Source organism: Onychomys torridus, chromosome 1 (genome assembly GCF_903995425.1).
Source record: "Onychomys torridus chromosome 1, mOncTor1.1, whole genome shotgun sequence".
In the NCBI taxonomy this organism is placed as follows: Eukaryota; Metazoa; Chordata; class Mammalia; order Rodentia; family Cricetidae; genus Onychomys; species Onychomys torridus.
In genome coordinates this window covers 89,555,764-89,576,867 of record NC_050443.1, presented here as the reverse complement: position 1 = coordinate 89,576,867, position 21,104 = coordinate 89,555,764, and the positions used below count along the sequence as shown (strand labels likewise).

Here is a 21,104-nt window from a genome sequence, read left to right as displayed (position 1 = left end):
TAAGTGAGATGGGATGGAGGCAGCTGGGCATACCAATCTCCACAGCAGAGGGTTTCAGTCTCTACCACGGAGGGTTGCAGTCTCCTGCTGCCCTGAACAGCACACAGCGCCAGTGAGCCTCGTAGCTGAGGGCCTTACAGTGACAGTGACAGTAAGCATGAAAATACTGAGTGGGTGCTAAGCCCGTGGGAGGTGGAGAAGTAAACTTCTACAGTTATCCGCTGAATTCCCACAGCTGCTCTTGGAACTGATCGGTTCTGTCTCCATTTTCCACACGAGGAAACTGTGAGAAGGCGAGATGAATTGCCTCCAGGCACCAGTTCAGCAGATGGGAATTAGGTGATTTCACACCAAATGGTTTGACCAGAGCCTCTGCTCAGAATCATGATGGTACCATGTCTTCTAAGAGGCATTCTTTGGGCCCATTTTCTACTCTGCTTCTGAAGTATGATGTGACTTTGAACTTCAGCATGTTCACCTGGTAAATGACTGGTGCGGTCCCCTTCCAATAAGCTCTTCTGTGCTGCTAAATCCCTTTGTAAAGTCTGTTGCTAATGTAATGTCAGCTAGGTGCTTTTTTGGCCAGGACATTTGTGAAGATGCCCAAGTTGGCAATTCATGTTGATATGTACTAAAGGGCAAAGGCCTTTCAAAGTACCCCTAGCACATCAGCTGTGTTGTTAGTTTTCTCATGGCTGTGGCAAAATGTGTCACCCAACAGCCTAAGGGAAGAAAGGTTTCTTTGGCTCAGGGTTCAGGGGAATTGCAGTCCACCATCCTGCCTGACTAGCCAATAGGAAGAGCTTACCAAGAAAGAACCAGGGATGATATACCCTCAAAGACCTTCCCTCCAGCTAGGCCTCCAAAAATAGGAATAAAACATTCAAATTTAAGCTGGAGAGATGGCTCAGAGGTTAAGAACACTGGTTGTTCTTCCAGAGGTCCTGGGTTCAAGTCCCAGCAACCACATGGTGGCTCACAACCATCTATAGTGTGTTCTGGTGTCCTCTTCTGGCTTGTAGTGCAGGCATATGTGAAGATAGAACACTGCATACATAACAGATATATAAATATTTTTTAAAAGTTCTAATCTGTTGAGTCTGTAGGGGAAGTCTACATTCAAGTCGCAATGTCAGCTTTTGTTATCTGAATTCTAAGCACATGACAGACAAGCTTCTTACAACAAATTGCATTCTAGGAAGAAAAGATGAGTCCCTGGATTTCATTTCCACAATCTCTTTTTTAAAAAAAATTTATTTATGTGTATATTTTTGTGACTGCTAGTGCACCACGTGCATGCAGGGGCCCTCAGAGGCCAGAAGAGGCTGTCATATCCCCTAAAACTTGAGTTGCAGTTGGTTTGTGAGCTGCCTGAGGTGAGTGCTAGGAACTGAACCCAGATCCTCAGTAGGAACAACCAATGCTCCTAACCACTAAGCCATCTCACGTGTTCCCATCTCTGCTATCTTAATGATAAACTGGGGAGCCCCAATGCGATAAACCTGGGGGAGGTACTTGGGCCAGATTTGTACCTTTGATGCCTGATTCCAGGGCCTGACTTCCACCTGCCCCATCTTAGTGACACTAAAACCATCTGTCATCAGATTGCGCCAACCCTATGCTGGGAGGGACAGAGTATTTGCTTTTCTCCTGTGTTCCTGGTTGCCCTGGTTTCAGAAAGGGGCTCTTCCAGGCTTACCATGGCAATTGTCTTGGACATTGGCTCAGAGACATCCTTTGAGCCAATGTCATTCTTTGGGAGAGGAGGAGGCATCTGTTATGGATAGCCAGTTTGAATTTGATTGGGACAGGCTAATGGACCATTCACATGTGTGGGATGAGCTTCTGATTAGATTAAGCCTCTGAGAGAGGAAAGAAACAGCCACTGATTAAAGACATAAAAAAGGAAACACTTTAAATGAGTAAGTAGCTCATCTTCATATAGCAAAGTAAAAATTAAACACCGGCCATGGGTCTGCTCTGAACAGCAGCTGGATGGATGGAGAAAGCAGTCCACAGAGAAAGAAGTCTCACAGCTACTGAAAGAGCCTTAGCCCAAATGCAAAAAGTAAGTGAAGGACCTGGTTATCTGGGAGAAGTGACCCTTCTTACCAGGGATGGGTAAGGTTTTATTTGACTGTTTGAAAGTTGGTCCCTGACTTCCTAGGACACTCAAACTCAGCACCAGGGATGATAATGGGGCCAGAGATCTTGGTTCAAAACAAAGAAGTGATTAGTGTCCTAGCACACATGGGGATGGACCTGCTAGGCCCTCGGCTAATGCTCTCTCTCTACCTTTAAAGTTGTTTCTAGAGCTTTGCTCCATGGAAATATCTGAATTAGGTCTAGTCCCTTCCCAGGATCTTGTAGCCGGGTACTCTGAGAGTTAGTCCCAGCTAACATCTGTATCTCCTGGCCAAGGGCTACAACTGTAGTTAGAGTCCTGGCCTCAACAGGTAGCTCACTCTGTCATTAACATGATTGCCACATGACTATCAATGACTTTCTGGGGAATATATGGCTGTATGTGATCTCCAAGCCACAACCTTTTCCCCTTTCACCCTGCTGGTTTTTCCTTTGGTTTTCTGCTCTGTTTCTAACCCTGTTCTGGTCAGTAGCCTCCTTTGCAGGGGTCCTGATTCTCTCTATTTGTGCCCTGCAGCTCCCTTGAGCCTCAGATACTAAATTTTCTTACTGTCTGTGTTTTCAGCCTCTGAGTGGTCTCATCACCTTCTGGGATGTCTGCTTGCTCCCTATGCTAGGAGCTTCCTTCTACAAAGCCAGAATTGAGTTCCTGTCTATGGTGCCATGAGACCATTCCTCTCTTTAGACATAGGAAACAAATCACAGATTACAACATCAGAGCCCAACCTCAGAGATGCCACCAGGAGCTCATTGTCTGCTCACACCACTCAATGGAAGGGATGGAAGACTCAATGGGTAGCCTTTGTTCAGATAGTGACTTAGGAATTAGGTTGCTTCTTTTAGGGATTCACTGTCATTGAACTTCAAGGTCATTCTAGCTTAAATATGCAGTGGATAGGTTGGCTGGGAGAAGAATGCATAGTGACTACTCTCAACAATATGGATATTCTAGTGCCTTGCCCAGGAAGAGGCAGTGGGCATTTCTTCCTCAAATTGTTGGTGTGAGTTGTTCACAGTCCCTCCAAAGGAACAACAGATGCCCTTGAGAAACAGGTGCCTCTGCCATACCCTTGGCAATATGTTCAGGTCTGTCATCTCCCTTTTCAAATAGGAGACTTGAGGTAAACATGGGTAAGCATCCCGTTACTCAGAGTCAGGAGAGCTGCCTTGAAATATCCATAACCATGTAGCATAGGAAAAGAAGCCCTCATGGAATTCGTGTCCTGGGCCTATATACAGCCTAATAAGATTGGTCAGAGCATTGGGCACCAAGGAGAGTGGGGTCCTCTGCACATGTTTCGCCTGTTTGCAGAGGCTGGTCCTCTTCTAGTGTCCCAAACTGGCTTCTGGGTTTCCCTGCAAGTGGGCAGCTATTTCTGAACAGCCAAGTCCCTACAGACAGCTCTCAGATGTTCCATCCTAGCCCATCTCTCCTTGATTTGGCCTGCTGAAACTTCCTGCTTTGTGGTGACTCTGAAGGAGTCCTTTTTGATGGGAACTGGCTTGAGTGTCACTTGGGACTGATCCAAACATTCAAACCGTTCAGGGACACCAACCAAGAAACTGCACCACATTTCCAAGGAGCGGGCAACTCTTTAGGACTATTCATTGCTGGAAGGGGGCTTGAGAAACTGGGTCCCCAGGGAGTGTTCATCTGTGAGGTCTTGTGGAAAAGCAAGCATGACCAGGTCTTAAGCCTATTCCCCTCTACTTGGAACTAAATATCTGCCCTCAGAAACCTAGGGGGGTGCCAGTGAAGTACACAGAGTGAGTCAGAACAAAGCCCAACTTTGATCCTTCATTCATACAGCAAATATTCATTGAGTGTCTCCCACATGTCTGGCCCTGCATGGGCCTTGTAGTAAGGCAGAGGCGAGCCTTCTCCTACAGTCTGTCATTGCAGGTTAGTAACAGGAAAGAAAAACTGTTGTTCAAATCTTAAGTGGTTTTATTAATTTAAAAAACCCTGAGCCAGATAGATATTGGAGTAAAAGCTAAAAGATCAGAGAAGCAGAGCAAGCCACAGACAACTTCACCTCAGCAACTCCTCAGCTGATCCTGAAAGCCTCTGAGTCCTCACCCGAAAGGCCTCAGCCAGAAAGAGCCTTTAGTTGCTGTCTCCTCATGCCTTATATACTGTTCTTCACCCAGCCACGTCACTTCCTGGGATTAAAGGCATGTGCCACCACTGCCTGACCTCTATGTCTAATCTAGTGGCTGACTCTGTCCTCTGATCCCCAGGCAAGCTTTATTAGGGTACACAATCTATCACCACACACACACACACACACACACACACACACACACACACCCCTACCATCTCACTAATAATCAGGTGAGACTGCAAATAAAAACTGTGGAGAGACTTTATGCCCATGTCACCGATGTCAAAAGTTGACAAGGGGATTAGAAAGCTCAGTAGTTAAGATCACTAAATACCCTGCAGAGAACTGAAGTTTGTTTCCCAGCACCCATGTCAGGTGGCTTACAACCACCTGCCACCTATAACTCCAGCCCCAGGGGATCCAATGCCCTCTTAGGACCTCTGCAGCCAAAGCCCCTACACTCACACATGTGTATACTCTTTCTCTCTCTCATGCATGCACACATGCGTGCGTGCACACACATACATTCACACACTTAAAAATAAAATAATCCTTAAATGAAAAAGTTGGCACAGATGTGAAACAACATGCGTCTCACTCACACTGGTGGGAGGGAGATCGGAAGTCATAGTTTGAAACAGCCCTCCTTTCCATGGGAAAGTTGACTGTGTATCTAACTTGTACTGCAGACATGCTGCTGTAGCAAAAATGCATAGAGTAATGCCCACTCTTGGGCCCCAGGAGATGTGTATAAGAGTGTTCCCAGGAACTATTCATAACATTGGAATCAAGCCTGTCAGTCAACAGGAGGAGAGTGCATAAGTAAATCAGTGAGTATATACAGAATGGAATGCTGGGGTGAGGAAAATAAATGAACCAAGAGGCAAGAGGCATGTATAGTGGTTCTGTTTATATAGTGTTCAAAAACAGTGCTGTGTGGGTTAGGTTGGTGGGAAGAAAATTATTACCCAACTTCAGGATAATGGGTTACTTTTGTGTAATTTTCCAAGAGATTGCCAAGGAAAGCATTGTTTCTGAAGAGGGGAGGTATGCCAACATGTATATAGAGTATCTTTAAACTGTACATCTCCTCTGTGAGTGTGTGTTTGTGTGTTCTCAGAGTTATCACTGCCTAAGAGGAAGTAAGAGTAACATTCATGGGAAGATCATTTAACCAAAATTAAGATGTCTGGGGAAGGTAGATGAACATTACAGAGATGTGTTATATACTCATGGAGAAGTAGCAGTTCCAGGAAAGAAGGTGAGGTCAGAGGTCCATGAACATAGTCTACCTCAGGAACTGAGAGAAGTTAGTCTAACTGGCTGCAGAGAGTAGGTGATGAAGTTGCAGGGAACAGAGGTATGCCCTCAGAGACCCTGAGAGTTTGGTTAGGAAGTATGGCTTTTGTCGAGAAACTAAAGATTGTCAAGTGTTGTAGCACTTAGGCTGTCTTCATCTAGACGACTCCTCTGCCTCATGCTCCTGATCTTGGCTTGCTGATCCTTAGCCTTGCTCAGATCTAACCTGTATTTCCTCATTTTTTCCCATGCAGGGCTGTGAGTGGGTAAGGTTAATGAGATGCTGTAGTTGATATTTTCTTTGTTCTGCCAACCAAATAAAGACACCGAGACTTATTAATTATGAATGCTCAATGCTTGGTCTTAACTTAGGCTTGTCCCACTAGCTCTTTTAATTTAATTTAACTTGTTCCTATTCATCTACATTTTGCCTCAGGCTTTTTACCTTTCTTTCATTCTGTATGTCCTACTTTCCTGCTTCCTCCGTGTCTGTCTGTCTGGTCCCTGGTATCTCCCTGTCGTCTCTTTCTCTTTCTTCCTCATTCTTCTCTGTTGTGCCTAGATTCCTCCTCCTACTTATTCTCTCTTCCAGGAAGTCCTTCCTATACCTCCTGCCTGGCTATTGGCTATTTAGCTTTTTATTGGGCAGGCAAGGCAAATAAATGAAACACATCTTTACATAGTTAAACAAATGTAACACATCTTTACACAGTTAAACTAATATTCCACAACACAAACAAATGCAACACATATATAGTTAAACTAATATTCTACAGCAAGATGCCTGTGGTAGAAAGTTGAAGCACACCCTGAGAATGAGGGCCATGTCTGTCTTGTCCATATTTCTGCTTGCCTACATCTCTGACCCCTAGTCAGTCTCAAATTGAGTTTCTGGTCCTCCACTACCCTCCTCAGGCCTTATCCTTGACTGCATTCATCTTATCATCCTCTACCCATCCTTCCTGCTTTGGGATTCCCACTGTTGTCTCAGCTCTTCATGGCCAAACCAGTGAGACAGCTACAAATAAGAAGATAATTAGCCACATAAGCCAAGAGATTGGGACCATGTACGTGATGTTAATCATATGTTCAAAGAGTTTGGAGGAGTGGAGCCAGGCTGGCTTTGGATGGATGAAGAGTAGGAAGAGGAGCTTTATGGGCTGGGATAACTGGGGCAACATGGTGCTAAGAAAGAAGAACTCATTAGTGTCACAAGGAGACACAAGCTGAAGGATCCACAGTTACAAAGTGCAAGGCTGGGATTATCACTGCCCACTAATCTACCATAACCTGTGGTTAGTACAACTAATACATTGTATCATGTTCTTTCTTTGGAGACAGCTTCATAATCCTCAGTAAGGCTGGACTGAGACAATAGCTTAGTCAGTAAAGTGCTTTCATTTTGAACATGAGGACCTGAGTTTAATCTCCAGAACCCAGGCTTTAAAAAAATAAGTGTGGTAGCATGTACTTGTAATCCCAGTTTAGGCGAATCAGTGAACCCAAGGTCCAAGTGATAGACTGTATATCATAAAACAAGATGGACAGTGCCTGAAAAATAATACCTTGGTTGATTTCTGACATCTACATACACTCATATACATACATACACCTACACATATACACACACATAGACATGCATACATGCATGCACCTGTACATATACACAAACACAAAAGTACTCATGTACATACACACATACATACACTGACACACACATGCATATTCCTACATAAATGCATACACATGCATGTATACATAAACACATAGACACAAGCAAAATGGACATATGTACCTACAGAGAGAGAGAGAGAGAATCCTCAACAGATGGCATTAAAGCAAATGGATTGAACATAAAAGCACATGAAATTATCTTGTTGTCCTGCCTCAGTGTCTCCCAACTGTGACTCAGGCTATGGCCCTGTCAACTGTGACTCAGGCTATGTCAACTGTGACTCAGGCTATGTCAACTGTGACTCAGGCTATGGCCCTGTCAACTGTGACTCAGGCTATGTTAACTGTGACTCAGGCTATGGCCCTGTCAACTGTGACTCAGGCTATGGCCCTGTCAACTGTGACTCAGGCTATGTTAACTGTGACTCAGGTTATGTCAACTGTGACTCAGGCTATGGCCCTGTCAACTGTGACTCAGGCTATGTCAACTGTGACTCAGGCTATGGCCCTGTCAACTGTGACTCAGGCTATGTCAACTGTGACTCAGGCTATGGCCCTGTCAACTGTGACTCAGGATATGGCCCTGTCAACTGTGACTCAGGCTACGGCCCTGTCAACTGTGACTCAGGTTATGTCAACTGTGACTCAGGCTATGGCCCTGTCAACTGTGACTCAGGCTATGGCCCTGTCAACTGTGACTCAGGTTATGTCAACTGTGACTCAGGCTATGGCCCTGTCAACTGTGACTCAGGTTATGTCAACTGTGACTCAGGCTATGGCCCTGTCAACTGTGACTCAGGCTATGTTAACTGTGACTCAGGCTATGGCCCTGTCAACTGTGACTCAGGCTATGGCCCTGTCAACTGTGACTCAGGCTATGTCAATTGTGGCTCAGGCTATGTCAACTGTGACTCAGGCTATGGCCCTGTCAACTGTGACTCAGGCTATGGCCCTGTCAATTGTGGCTCAGGCTATGTCTCTGTCAACTGTGACTCAGGTTATGTCAACTGTGACTCAGGCTACGGCCCTGTCAACTGTGACTCAGGCTATGTCAACTGTGACTCAGGTTATGTCAACTGTGACTCAGGCTATGTCAACTGTGACTCAGGTTATGTCAACTGTGACTCAGGCTATGGCCCTGTCAACTGTGACTCAGGTTATGTCAACTGTGACTCAGGCTATGGCCCTGTCAACTGTGACTCAGGCTATGTCAACTGTGACTCAGGCTATGTCAACTGTGACTCAGGCTATGTCAACTGTGACTCAGGTTATGTCAACTGTGACTCAGGCTATGGCCCTGTCAACTGTGACTCAGGCTATGTCAACTGTGACTCAGGTTATGTCAACTGTGACTCAGGCTATGTCAACTGTGACTCAGGTTATGTCAACTGTGACTCAGGCTATGGCCCTGTCAACTGTGACTCAGGCTATGTCAACTGTGACTCAGGTTATGTCAACTGTGACTCAGGCTATGTCAACTGTGACTCAGGTTATGTCAACTGTGACTCAGGCTATGGCCTTGTCAACTGTGACTCAGGTTATGTCAACTGTGACTCAGGCTATGTCAACTGTGACTCAGGTTATGTCAACTGTGACTCAGGCTATGGCCTTGTCAACTGTGACTCAGGTTATGTCAATTGTGGCTCAGGCTATGTCTCTGTCAACTGTGACTCAGGTTATGTCAATTGTGGCTCAGGCTATGTCTCTGTCAACTGTGACTCAGGTTATGTCAACTGTGACTCAGGCTATGTCAACTGTGACTCAGGCTATGTCAACTGTGACTCAGGCTATGTCAACTGTGACTCAGGCTATGGCCCTGTCAACTGTGACTCAGGCTATGTCTCTGTCAACTGTGACTCAGGTTATGTCAACTGTGACTCAGGCTATGGCCTTGTCAACTGTGACTCAGGATATGGCTCTGTCAACTGTGACTCAGGTTATGTCAACTGTGACTCAGGCTATGGCCTTGTCAACTGTGACTCAGGCTATGTCAACTGTGACTCAGGCTATGGCCCTGTCAACTGTGACTCAGGCTATGGCCCTGTCAACTGTGACTCAGGCTATGGCCCTGTCAACTGTGACTCAGGCTATGTCAACTGTGACTCAGGCTATGGCCCTGTCAACTGTGACTCAGGCTATGGCCCTGTCAACTGTGACTCAGGCTATGTCAACTGTGACTCAGGCTATGGCTCTGTCAACTGTGACTCAGGTTATGTCAACTGTGACTCAGGCTATGGCCCTGTCAACTGTGACTCAGGCTATGTCAACTGTGACTCAGGCTATGGCCCTGTCAACTGTGACTCAGGCTATGGCCCTGTCAACTGTGACTCAGGCTATGGCCCTGTCAACTGTGACTCAGGTTATGTCAACTGTGACTCAGGCTATGGCCCTGTCAACTGTGACTCAGGCTATGTCAACTGTGACTCAGGCTATGGCCCTGTCAACTGTGACTCAGGATATGGCCCTGTCAACTGTGACTCAGGATATGTCAACTGTGACTCAGGCTATGGCCCTGTCAACTGTGACTCAGGTTATGTCAACTGTGACTCAGGCTATGGCCTTGTCAACTGTGACGCAGGCTATGGCCTTGTCAACTGTGACGCAGGCTATGGTTTCGTAAGTTGTGACTCAAGACCCAGTCATCATTTGAGATATGAGCCAAGAGACCCAGATTCTAAAGGTAAGAGTAGAAAGGATCTAAAGAGTCATGGAGTTTGTCAACCCCATTTGATAGCTTGGTGAAAGTCACAGTTAGTACAGGAATCTTAATGATGGACATGGCAGGAGCCTTGCCCTGACTTTGTACCAGTAGCTTTTGTCTTGGAGAGAGAGACCTAACCTTTCCTGAGACCCCCTCAGCAGGGCTGGCTTTGCTAGTGAGCAGTGTTCATATTGAATCTCACTTCAATTATTAAAGGTAACCATTATTCCCAGTAAAAAAGCAACTGGCATCCATAAACAAGTACAACTCAGTGGCTTATTATGTGGCAGAGTCAGGATTTGTACCCTCTCACTCCAGCCTCTAGAAACCCATGCTTCTTGGTAGTCCTACACTGATATCTGAAGCCTTTTCAGAGCTGGTTAACAGAATCAGGGCTTTCCAGGAAGGGTTGGCAGTGAGGGGTCTTGACTTTGTCCTGTGAAGCTGTTATTCACACTCTGCCTTAGGCTCTTGGTCACATTTGGAGATCAGGGCCAAGAGCAGCATAGCCAAGCATCTATGAGGTTGGGAGACTGTGCCATGAGTACCCAGTTCCACAAGAGAAAGCTGCCTGCTATCATCCACATGCATTTGATGACTTCCCGGGTTTTACAACATTAATTTCAGCTCTGCAGCCAAAGTAAGTCTCTTTGGTGGCAGTAGTCTGCACATTAATGTCAGTAGTTTGCTGAAAAACCACATGGGTTTGAAGGAAGTCACTGTGTTCAGTAAAATCTGGCTACATTTTATGTTTATGGCCATTATTAGGGCATCAAGCAGAGCTAGTTAAAATGTGTCTCTATAGTCAGTGAAAGCCCAGGACCCTCCAACTCACTTATTCACATAACAGTTATTGAATAAATACCAAGAAGCTGGCCTGGTATATACAGTGGAAAACACACAGACATATCCTTGATTTTGTGAAGGTTACAGTCCAATTCTGGGAGACAGATATTTGAAGAATAAGTACATAAATAAAAATATGAATGTTTTATTAAGGAATGTGGGCACTAAAGGTGTTCCAAGATAGTCTGACTTAGTAATGCTGAGTCCAAGAAATTGTTGAGTTGGCCAGCAATTATCCTAGGGAGATGGGTTAGCAGGGCTATGAAGGCAGAGGCTGGAAGGGATTTGGTATGGTCTAGGATCATTTTCCTCAATGGCCATCAGAGAAAATGGGACCCAGCCTGGGGTTGGCATATTGCCTGGTGTCCCCAGTATTTGTAGACTTATTACACCCCCTCACCTTGGGATGTGACTCTTGCTTGTCTGTTACCTGTGACCTCTTGGTCTATTTTTCTCAGCCACTTCTTTGTTACACACTTCCCATCTCCTCTCCTCATGGCGTCCCCACCCCTGGAACTCACCCTTTCTCCAGTGGCCCTGCTTCTATGAACCAATCCTTTCTGCATATACCCTCCAACTGGCTTGTGACTTGCCATGGGGCATTAGGCATTTCCTGTGCTGAGGCCAGCTCTCTTTTATTTCCTCACCCTCTGTCCCCCACCCCTATGGAAGCTCCTGACATCACCTTTCATCCAGCCTCAAACACTAGTGATTTCTTTTCCTAACCCTGCCCAGCATCCCAGAGAGGAGATCTGAGGTCATCTGTGGATAAGACTTCAGAGACTCTCTTGGGTCGGCAGAGCCATTTGTCACCCAGGAACAGATAAGAACAAGCCTTTTCTAGTTGACTTCAGTGTCATTGGCAAGGTCCAAAAGTTAATGTGTATACAGGCCAAATATACACTTGCTACTCCAAAGACCAGATGCTGACAAGAGCTCACAGGCTGCACCCAAGGTAAGTGCTGTCCCTCCATGGACAGGCTCAACAGAAGGGAAGAGACTGAGGGTCCCCTGAGTAAACAAGGACTCCCAGTCTCAGAGGAGCAAGCCTTGCACCCTCTGCTGGGGTGGTAACCTGACCTCAGCAGCCAATTTACTTATCAAAAGTGAGTGTGCAAATAACAGCAAACTTAATAATGATTCTAAAAGAAAGGCACAAACCGAGGGTCCCGGGAACTACCATGTGACTCTATTAGGTCCAAGTTTAGCCCAAAGGCACCATTACTGTGGCCTGATGGTGGGACAGAAATTGGCTGAGACATCCTGATTCCTTCATTTCCTTCATCATTTTCCAATGTAGTTTTTATAACATGGCAGGCACAGGGCTGAGCAACCCCCATGCTGCATCACTCTCTTCCACTGGGTGGAAAGGGGGTTCAGGAGGGGATACAACCTGCCAAGGTGTATAGCATCGGCTAACAGAAGTCAAATTCAGAATCCCATTCTCGCTGGCACCAAAGGTGTGCTACTGTCTCACCTTTTCCTGGGAACCCATGGTCTACTTTGAGAGCCACTTAGGATTACATGTCAGAAGGAAAATTTGATGAGGGCATAAACAACATTTTGAAAGAAGAGAGATGATTAAATGAGCAGTTGGTGGGAGGGAGAGGAGATGGGACCTCAAAGCAGGGTGTGGGGAAGTGACTTTGAACCTATCCCTGGATGCTGAGTTTGAGGAGCTGGATGGTGTGGAACACCTCATTACATGTGCTGAAGTCTAGCTGATAAAAGAAGAATTAATGTTGAATGAAGAAGTACTCAGTGTACTTACCATATCCACTGTGTTGGGGAGCACCATTTAAGGTGGGGGATACAGTAGGAGGTGCCACCATGGCTCTAGTTATGCTAGCAGGCACACACACACTTAAGGGTAAATGGCAAGTTGACTCTGAGAAACAGGACACATAACAGAGCACTCCTGTGAGTAATGCCCTGTTTTGCATTGGTGAAATATGTCAAGTAGTAGCCTTGTTCCAGCCACAGGAAAAAAAACTGACCCTGGCACTTTGTGTTGTTAATAATGCAGTCATAGGGTTCCCAGGTTATAAGGGCAAAGTGCCCTAGAAATTGCACATCTCTAGGATGGGTCAGTCATAGCAGGAAGGGGTACAGCCCAGACTGTCATGTTCCCTCTCCTAACCCTCAGAGTCAACTCCTGGAGATACTAACTGCTCTTAAAACATGGTCACCCCTGACACCAGCTCTGTTTTTGGCTTCTTTGGGAATCAGACAGGTCTCTTGGTGTTGTAAATAGCAGCTGTATGCCTTTGGACGATGGACCTTTTCTACCTGGAGTTGGAGATGATAGCAGTGACCTTGTAGGTTATTCTGGGGATTCTCCATGTAATTTGTATGGTTGGGAACAGGCTTGACTAAGGGCTTCTAATGTGTGTGATCAATTTAATCCTCCCCAGTACCTCATGAGATTGGTGCCACTGGTGCTGGAGACAGAGATGTAGGCACAAATGAGTCAGGGTGACTGCTCACAGTCACACAGCCGATATGAAGCAGAACCAGGAACTGGACCAAGGCAGTCTGGATGCAAACCCTCAGTTAACAGCCCTGTGTTTAACTGCCCAATCCTCGGCACCACCCTGCCCCCAATGCACACCCCAGGCCTGGAACATAGCTGTCACTCAGTAGGAATTCTTGTTGCCTTTAGTGACCCTGGATAGTATACTAAGGAACAAATCAGCAAATTACCTTCCAGTGGCCATGGCTGTGGGGATCCTTCACTGTGACACTGATCAGTGGGAGAAGAGGTCTTCCTGACCAACGCAGCCTGTTAGGGAAACCTGATTCCTGCCATATCCTAGACCAGGACTTTTTGCTGTTAGTGGACAAGTGTCAAACACATGAAGGTTCCCTGCCATACTGCCAAGTGACAATACTGAGCAAATAACCCCACTGTCCCCAAAGGTCGGGAGTGCTTCCCCTCTGAAGCCCACAGAAGAGGGGACAGAAGTAGAAGCACATGGCTCTTTCTCAGTAGCTGTCATTGACCTTTGTCCAGATCTTTGAAGGTCCATTTGAAGACGGACTTCTGAGCTGGGGGTCCCCAGTAGTCTCTTCCTGTTATGTAGTGGTATACAGACCACTGTGGTGGGGGTGGGGGTGCTAACCCAGGGATGAGGAAAGGTCAGCACAACTCTCTGATCTCAAACATCTCATCTCTCTGCCTACAGGGGGCTCATGGGTGGAAGGAAGCAGTACATTAAGTCTTTGCAAATAAACTCATGGCAATAAGAGCCAAGCTGCGAATTAATTACTTAATACTCCTTCTGCAGAAGGAGAAATCAGATCCAGCACATTCCCTCATGGCAATGTGTGGAGAGAAGGTGGAGAGAGCTGTGTTTCCCTGTGTTCATGTTGAATGATGGCCTGTAGCCTGCCTTACAGAGGAACTAATGGGCACACCCTTGTCTTTACAGGTGTGGCAGTGTGGTGGCAGTGTGGAGGTGTTGCCATGCTCCAGGATTGCCCACATTGAGCGAGCCCACAAGCCCTACACAGAGGACCTCACTGCTCATGTCCGCAGAAACGCCCTCAGGGTAGCTGAAGTCTGGATGGATGAATTCAAAAGCCATGTCTACATGGCATGGAACATACCCCAAGAGGTAGGGAGCCTGGATGGGGCTGGATTTCAAACTTTGTGAGAAAAAATAATCTGAAACAAAACACTAGACTCCATTTTTCTTCCCAGGGACATTCAGAGTCTCATTGGCCACATCAGACTGTTAACCCTATACTTACTACATACAGGAAGATGCTGGCAAAAGTCTCTAAGCCTTTCCTTATCCACCTCCATCAGCATGCTTGGAGGGAGATGTGTTCTCTCAGAACTTCAGTGGCTTCATTTTAAATGAAAGTCAGAAAACAAGGTGTAGCTCCAGTTGGTACAAGGCTGGCCCAGCAGGCATGAAGCCCTGGGTTCAGTCCCCAGCACTGCATAAAGCCAGGTATGCTAGCTCAGGCCTGCGATCCTAGCACTCAGGAGGTAGAGGCAGGAGAATTATAAGGTTCAAGGTCATCCTTGGCTACATAGTGACTTTGAGGCTAGCCTGGGCTACACAAGATCTTATCTCAATATATATAAATAAATAAAGTTGGATCAGATGGCTCTAAATTTCCTCCCTGCTGCCAGCTTCCCTAGTGTCTCATGGTTCAGGATCATGATGAATATGTAAATACAACAGTAATGACAGTGGAATCACAAAGGGTACTTTAATCTCCATATAGACTGGATTCAAGCCTCTCCATTGAGCCAAACAGAATAAGGAAAATCCATACATCTGTGGGATTTCTTGAGCCATATGGATAGAAAGGAGAAACATTCCCGCAGGGATCCTCTGTTGGAGAAGACAATTCCATGGGGTCTCTGACCTTCCCAGAGCCCCATCCTTGCCTGCCACTGTCTTCTACTCTTCTAGTTACTTACGTTAAGATGTTGCCTAGGAGAAGCAATAGCTCTCTCCTAGTTTTGTTCGCCTTGGCATGTGACATGTGGAAACGACTTTCAAACGCTGTGTTGGGAGAACCCAACAGATGCCAGGTGTGACACCCCAAACCTGCCTGCCGCTTGTCTGCCTGGGCTCATCGCTTGTGTTGCCCTCTGTGTGACGAGGCTGGCTAGCTGCATGGCCTCTCTCCTTGCTCCCAAGCCTGGGTTTTCCCTTTGGCAGCTCTTCAGGAAGCCTCAGTTCTCTCTGACAGCAAAATGACCTTTCTTTGTTTAAAGTTTCCATGGGAAAGCCATGTACCCTGATCTTCCCACCAAACCCACGCTGCTCTGGCTGAATTATTTAAAAAGTAGTAGACTGAGCAAATTCTCTTTCCAGATAGAATCCAGGGCTTCATACATGCTAGGCAAGCACTGTACCAACTGTCTACATTGCTGGTCCATCACCACAAGGGAAAGTGACTTGAGTTGTGTCATCAATGGGGAGGAGCCAAAACCCTCAGTGGAGGTCAGCCAAACCTCCCTATTGAATCCCTGGCAGGAGAGGATGTCCAGGGGAACCTCCATGCTTCTAGATTCATATGAGGCTGTGGGCGTTAGAACTTAGTATCCCATTCAGGATGCTGAGCTCCACTGTGGGTGTCCTCATATCCTTAAAGTTCTGTATAGGGTCAGAGTCCTGTTCATGTTCTGCCCCCTTCTCTCTGCCCCACAAAACCACAGAGCTGCCATCCTCCCCTATTACAGCCAACCCCAGGGAATGGTGGGTGATGTCACAAGCAAAACTCGTGAAAATTAATGTCTGCCTGTGACCCCTGTGAGGGCCTAGCACCAACCAAATGAGAGGAGGAGAGGGAAGAGAACAAGGTGAGGCATGGAGATGTCCAGGTGAAATTTTCTTTTAGGTAGAGAAAGAAAGGTTGGTGTGTTTTTTATTGGGCTGGGGAGATGGCTCAGTCAGTAAATCATGCCTTGTAAGCACAAGGACCTGCATAGATCCCCAGAACCCACTAAAGAAAACTCAGTGCAGTGGCACATGTTTATAATCTTCCCAGTGCCGGGGAAGAGACCAGCAGATCTCCGGGCTTGCTGGCCAGCCAGCCTCACTTACATGCTGCGTTCCAGGTCAGTGAGGAACAATGTCTCACAAAAGAAGGTAGATGGCATCTAATGAATGACACCCGGGGTTGTCCTCTGACGTGTACCCACGCACACACACACCAGCTCTCCTCTCCCCCTCTCCCCCACCCCCACACACACTTTTGCACATGCACACACACCCTCCTCTTGCATCCACTGTCACTTCCGGCTCCCAAATTCCCTTCTTTAAGACTCTTGAGCTTCTGCAGGGTCGAAATTTTCCCGGTTCCCACCCACTTCTCGAGGCATATCCCAATATCAGGTCTGCCTTTGTCAAAGCCATCATGGACAGGCCTCTAGACTACATGATCTCCTGGACATTGAAAAGTCCTTTCCCTGGGGCTAGAGAGATGGTGCATCCATGAGGACTAGAGTTCAGATCCCAGCACCTGTATTACAAGGTGGATGTCCCCCAAACACCTATAATACCAGCTCTGAGGGACCCGACAACCTTTTCTGACCTGTATGTGCACCCTCATACCTGCAAGTGTATACACAAAAAAAAAAAAAAAAATTAAAAAGAAAAAACAAGTAAAGTTAAAAAAAAAAAAAAACAACAACCTTCCTCAACCTATAAAATTCTCATTTCCTTGAGATTCTGTGGTCCGCAAGCTCTTTGGTTCCACGCTCTTGGATTGGGTAGGCTCCCCTCTTGGGAGGTCACCTCTTTTTCCCTTAGGGGTTCGTCCTCCCTCTATGGTTGTTAAATGCTCCCCGGAGACGTAGTCTTTACCAGCCTCTTGTTCTGCTGCCTCTCTCAGTAATATCCTCTGCTCTGGGATGTGATTATAACACCCATATGCTGACAGCCTCCTAATGAATATCTCCAGTCCTACTGGTGGACTGGCATCTCCAGCAGCCAGCTGGACACCTCCTGCTGCTATCTTCCTTGGCACTTGGGCTGAGTGTGACCACAGCTACGCCTGTCCTTTTCTACACAAGCCAGCTCCTGTTCTTAATTGCCTGTCTCAGTTCCTGCTACCGTCTGCCAGATACCTGGCTGGACACTGTCCATGGCCCTTTCTTCTTCCTCTCTTGTTATCTCATTCTGTAAATCACAGAGCTTTTCTGTCCAGCCCCATATCTAGTCACATCTGAGCTCCAGCCCTGCCCATCTGGACTTCAACCAATTGCCCTGCTTCAAGTCTTCCCCTCTTCAAATCTATCCTTTCTAAATGATTTATCCATTGCCTTTCTTCAAAATCTATGAAGGACTCTTCATGGTGTACCAAAGCAAGGGCAGGTGCAATGATTGATGTACGTGTGAGCTTCCTAAGCTCTCCTCTCTGTGGATACCTCCACCTGCACCCCCACAGTCCTTATTTGGGGGGTGGGTCTTGCTGCTTCTCTACACCATGCTTACTCATTCGTTTTCTCTACTTGGAGTGGCCTGCCCTCCACCTCATGCCCAACTCCCATCCCTACCAAATCTCCATCCTTACAGACATCAGTCTCGTGACTCTTCATATAGGAAAGCCAACCCCAGCTGGGCAAATGTCCTTTCCCATACATGCCTCTGTTATCACTTGACTATCTTGTCAAACAATGATCTATTGTCTGCAACCTCTATCTTACTAGACAAGTGACTCTCAAATCTGGTTGTACTTTAAAATCACTCTGCCTTAGAGATTACATTTGAACTGGTGTGGGTGAGGACTCCTGGGACCTGGTTTTGGAAAGCAGTGCAAGGAATCTAATGTCCATCTAGAGCTGGGAACTCCTGGGATAAACTGTGGGCCTCCTGAGGACATGTTCATGTACATGTTTGTATTACAGTACCTAGCACAAGGCAGGGCAGGTGGTAGGAGCTCAGTGGACCCTTGCTGATGCCTAGCCATGTATGTGGTCTCTTTACCCCTGGCCAGTGGCTCCTAGAGCAATGCTATAGTTCAGCTGCATGGAATCCCATGGAAACCTTACAGAAAATACTCCTCTGGGTCTCATCCCTAGAGACTCAGGTCAGCAAGCCGGTGGACGTGACAGAACCTGTCGGGCTCACAAGACAATGGCTTAGGGAGTCAAAATTCGCTTCATCTTTTAGATCCATCTCAAGCATACCAGACTCCAGGAAGTTTTCTTTGGCAGCTCACCTGGCCCCTGCCTTGCCCTCCTGCTGGATTATAGGGCCTTGCCTCTGTTCTTCCTTATTCTCTACTTCCTTCCCTGCCCCACACAATGTGCAGGAAGTCTGTTTGGTGTCTGCATCCCCCAGATTGCCCTTTCAGGCATAGACTCTGACGTGTTCCTGATTGTCTATGCAGTAACTGACACACAGTAAACAGGCACTCCATAAAGATTAGTTGACAAAGAAGGAGAAGGTGTGGCTACCACTTTCTCCCCATGTTTTCCTGGGAGCACCCCGGCCGGCTATCATTATCCTCGTACCCTTGGCTCAAGCACAGGCACATCTTTATCCATTTACTTTCCCCTCTCCTTTCTAGCAACCACTGCAAATTTGGAGCAGAAGCCCTTCAGCCCTGCTCAGGTAGTGCCTGGAGAATCCTGTCAGTTAACAAGTATCAAGGTCTGGTCAGTACTGGCTCAGCACCCAGAAAGCTCTAAATAAATGTTAACTCTTGTCATTGATGCTGTTACTCATGCAAGTGAGTCCTTGGCCAGCTTTTATCTGCTACCCTACTGAGCCCTCCCCTGAGGCATGCATGCATGGGACAGAGCTGTCCCCTTCACCTACACCCTCAACACCATGTCCAGTCCCAAACTTGTGAGAGGCCAGAGCGTCCTCCAGCACCTGCAACTTGCTACTTTAGTTGAAAATCAGTTTGCTTGTCAGTACACAGACATCCAGACAGCAGCAAACATCTGTATTTCCTTGGGCAAAGTTCAAGAACCCTCCTAGCTGCTACTCTCTTGCCCATGGATGCTGTTGATGACCTTTCTTTGAGGCTTGGACACATGGAATTTTGTGGCTTTGTGGCAGAAGCACTGGGCCACTTTCAGGGTAGCCAACTTTTGATTCATTTCCTAAGACTGTCCAAACAAATTAGCCACAAACTAGGTTGCCTAAGACAACAGAAATTTTTTTTTTCTCATTGACCTTGAACCCAGAAATCCAGATCAATGAGAGTGCCGGCAGAGTCGTGTTTCCTCCAGTGGCTAGAGAGGGCCATCCATCTTTGTCAGTCTCTTCCATCGTCAGGAGGCTCCTGGCTTTCCAAGTCTGTAGATTCGTCACTTTGGTCTGCTGTCTCTCCATGTAGGCCTCTCCTTCATGTGCCTCTAGACATGCAAACCTTCCTCTCCTTTCTCTTACAAAGTTACTAGTCATGAAGGGTATGTCCTACTCAAGACATCTTCATCTTGAGATTCCTAAGCTAAGTATTTCTTTAAAAGACTTCTTAAAATCCTCTTCAGAGGCTCTAGGCAGACATGGAATTTGGAGGAGAAAGATCAGCCAACTATACTAAATGTTATGAAAAGAGAAAGGAGTATTTGTTGTCTTCTAATAATAAAGGCCAAATTACATAGTTCTTAATCATTGCTTACTGCCAGGAAAAGGATTTGATGCAACTGGTAGGAAAAACACAGTTCAGACATACTGAACCTTCGAAACACAAAGCAAAAGTCACCTAATAAACAGGAAGGGGGAGGGTAACACAATATCCAAAAGTTGAAAATGAGCAGAAGGCTGGCTCTGGAGGCTCTGGATATATCCCCAGTGTCCATCTGTACCATATATGTATGTATGTATGTATGTATGTATGTATGTATGTATGTATATCTATATATTTATCTATCTATCTCACTAGATCAGAAGCAGAGAAATAATCCTAAGTACAAAAAGAATGGTCTCCCATGAAAATTCACACCTTTAGGAAAACATGGAGGCTGTTCCAAGACATCTAATGGTGATGCTCCAGTCTGAAATAGTAGCCACACAGTCGAGTATTCCACCCTCTTTCTTTACTTGATAGCAATCCTTTTAATACTGACCTCACATTTCAGTGTCCAAGTGGGGATGGGGATGGAGTGAATGCTGCATTGGGAAAACCTGAGTTAGCTCCCCACAGGATCCCTGTACAAAGCATCTCTGCGGGTCTTGACTGGAGGCACTGGGTCACCGCATGTACATGTAGAACAGGCCTTATGGGAGCTGCGTCTCCACTCCTGCTTCCTGTACAGGACTCAGGGATTGACATTGGGGACATCACAGCACGGAAGGCTCTGAGGAAGCAGCTGCAGTGTAAAACCTTCAGGTGGTACCTGGTCAGCGTGTACCCGGAGATGAGGATGTACTCGGACATCATCGCCTACGGAGTGGTAAGGCACGTGTGTCTTTGGGTTCCATTCAGGTGCAGACAGAAACAAGACTGGGGAGGGGTAGTAAGAGGGAAGAGAAGAGAGGGAATAAGCCCACTGTCACCTCTGTGTAAGCTATGATGAACTTGGGCTCAGCAGTGGGGGATGGACCTTCAAGAGGCTTTGATTTCCCAGCCCAAGCCTTTCCAGCCCCACTGAGAGAGGTCTGTGCCTCTCCTTCACAGTCTTCAGCAATTCATATCTGGCCCCAAATCTGCATAGCCCCCTTAACAACGTGCATGAAGAAGCCATCGGTCAGCTTCTGATTGCAAAGTAACACAGCTGACACCACAGGTAGCCCCAGCTGAGGTGACTGGGGTTCCTTCAAACCCCTATGTGCCTCCCCCACACTCAGGCTGATGCCTGGGATCCTGTTTGACGCCTCCCTGGGAAGAGTTCTGAGAAACATGACCCTACT

The 21,104-nt window shown here is 46.7% G+C and overlaps 1 protein-coding gene across 1 annotated transcript in view; it reads left to right on the top strand.

Annotated features, from left to right (window-relative positions):
- Positions 1 to 21,104, top strand: part of Galnt18 (polypeptide N-acetylgalactosaminyltransferase 18) — a 324,709-nt gene that overhangs the window by 260,040 nt on the left and 43,565 nt on the right. The window contains exons 7-8 of the mRNA XM_036201277.1: positions 14,202 to 14,387; positions 20,510 to 20,647. Coding sequence (XP_036057170.1) covers positions 14,202 to 14,387; positions 20,510 to 20,647 — 324 coding nt within the window. The remainder of the gene's footprint in view (positions 1 to 14,201; positions 14,388 to 20,509; positions 20,648 to 21,104) is intronic.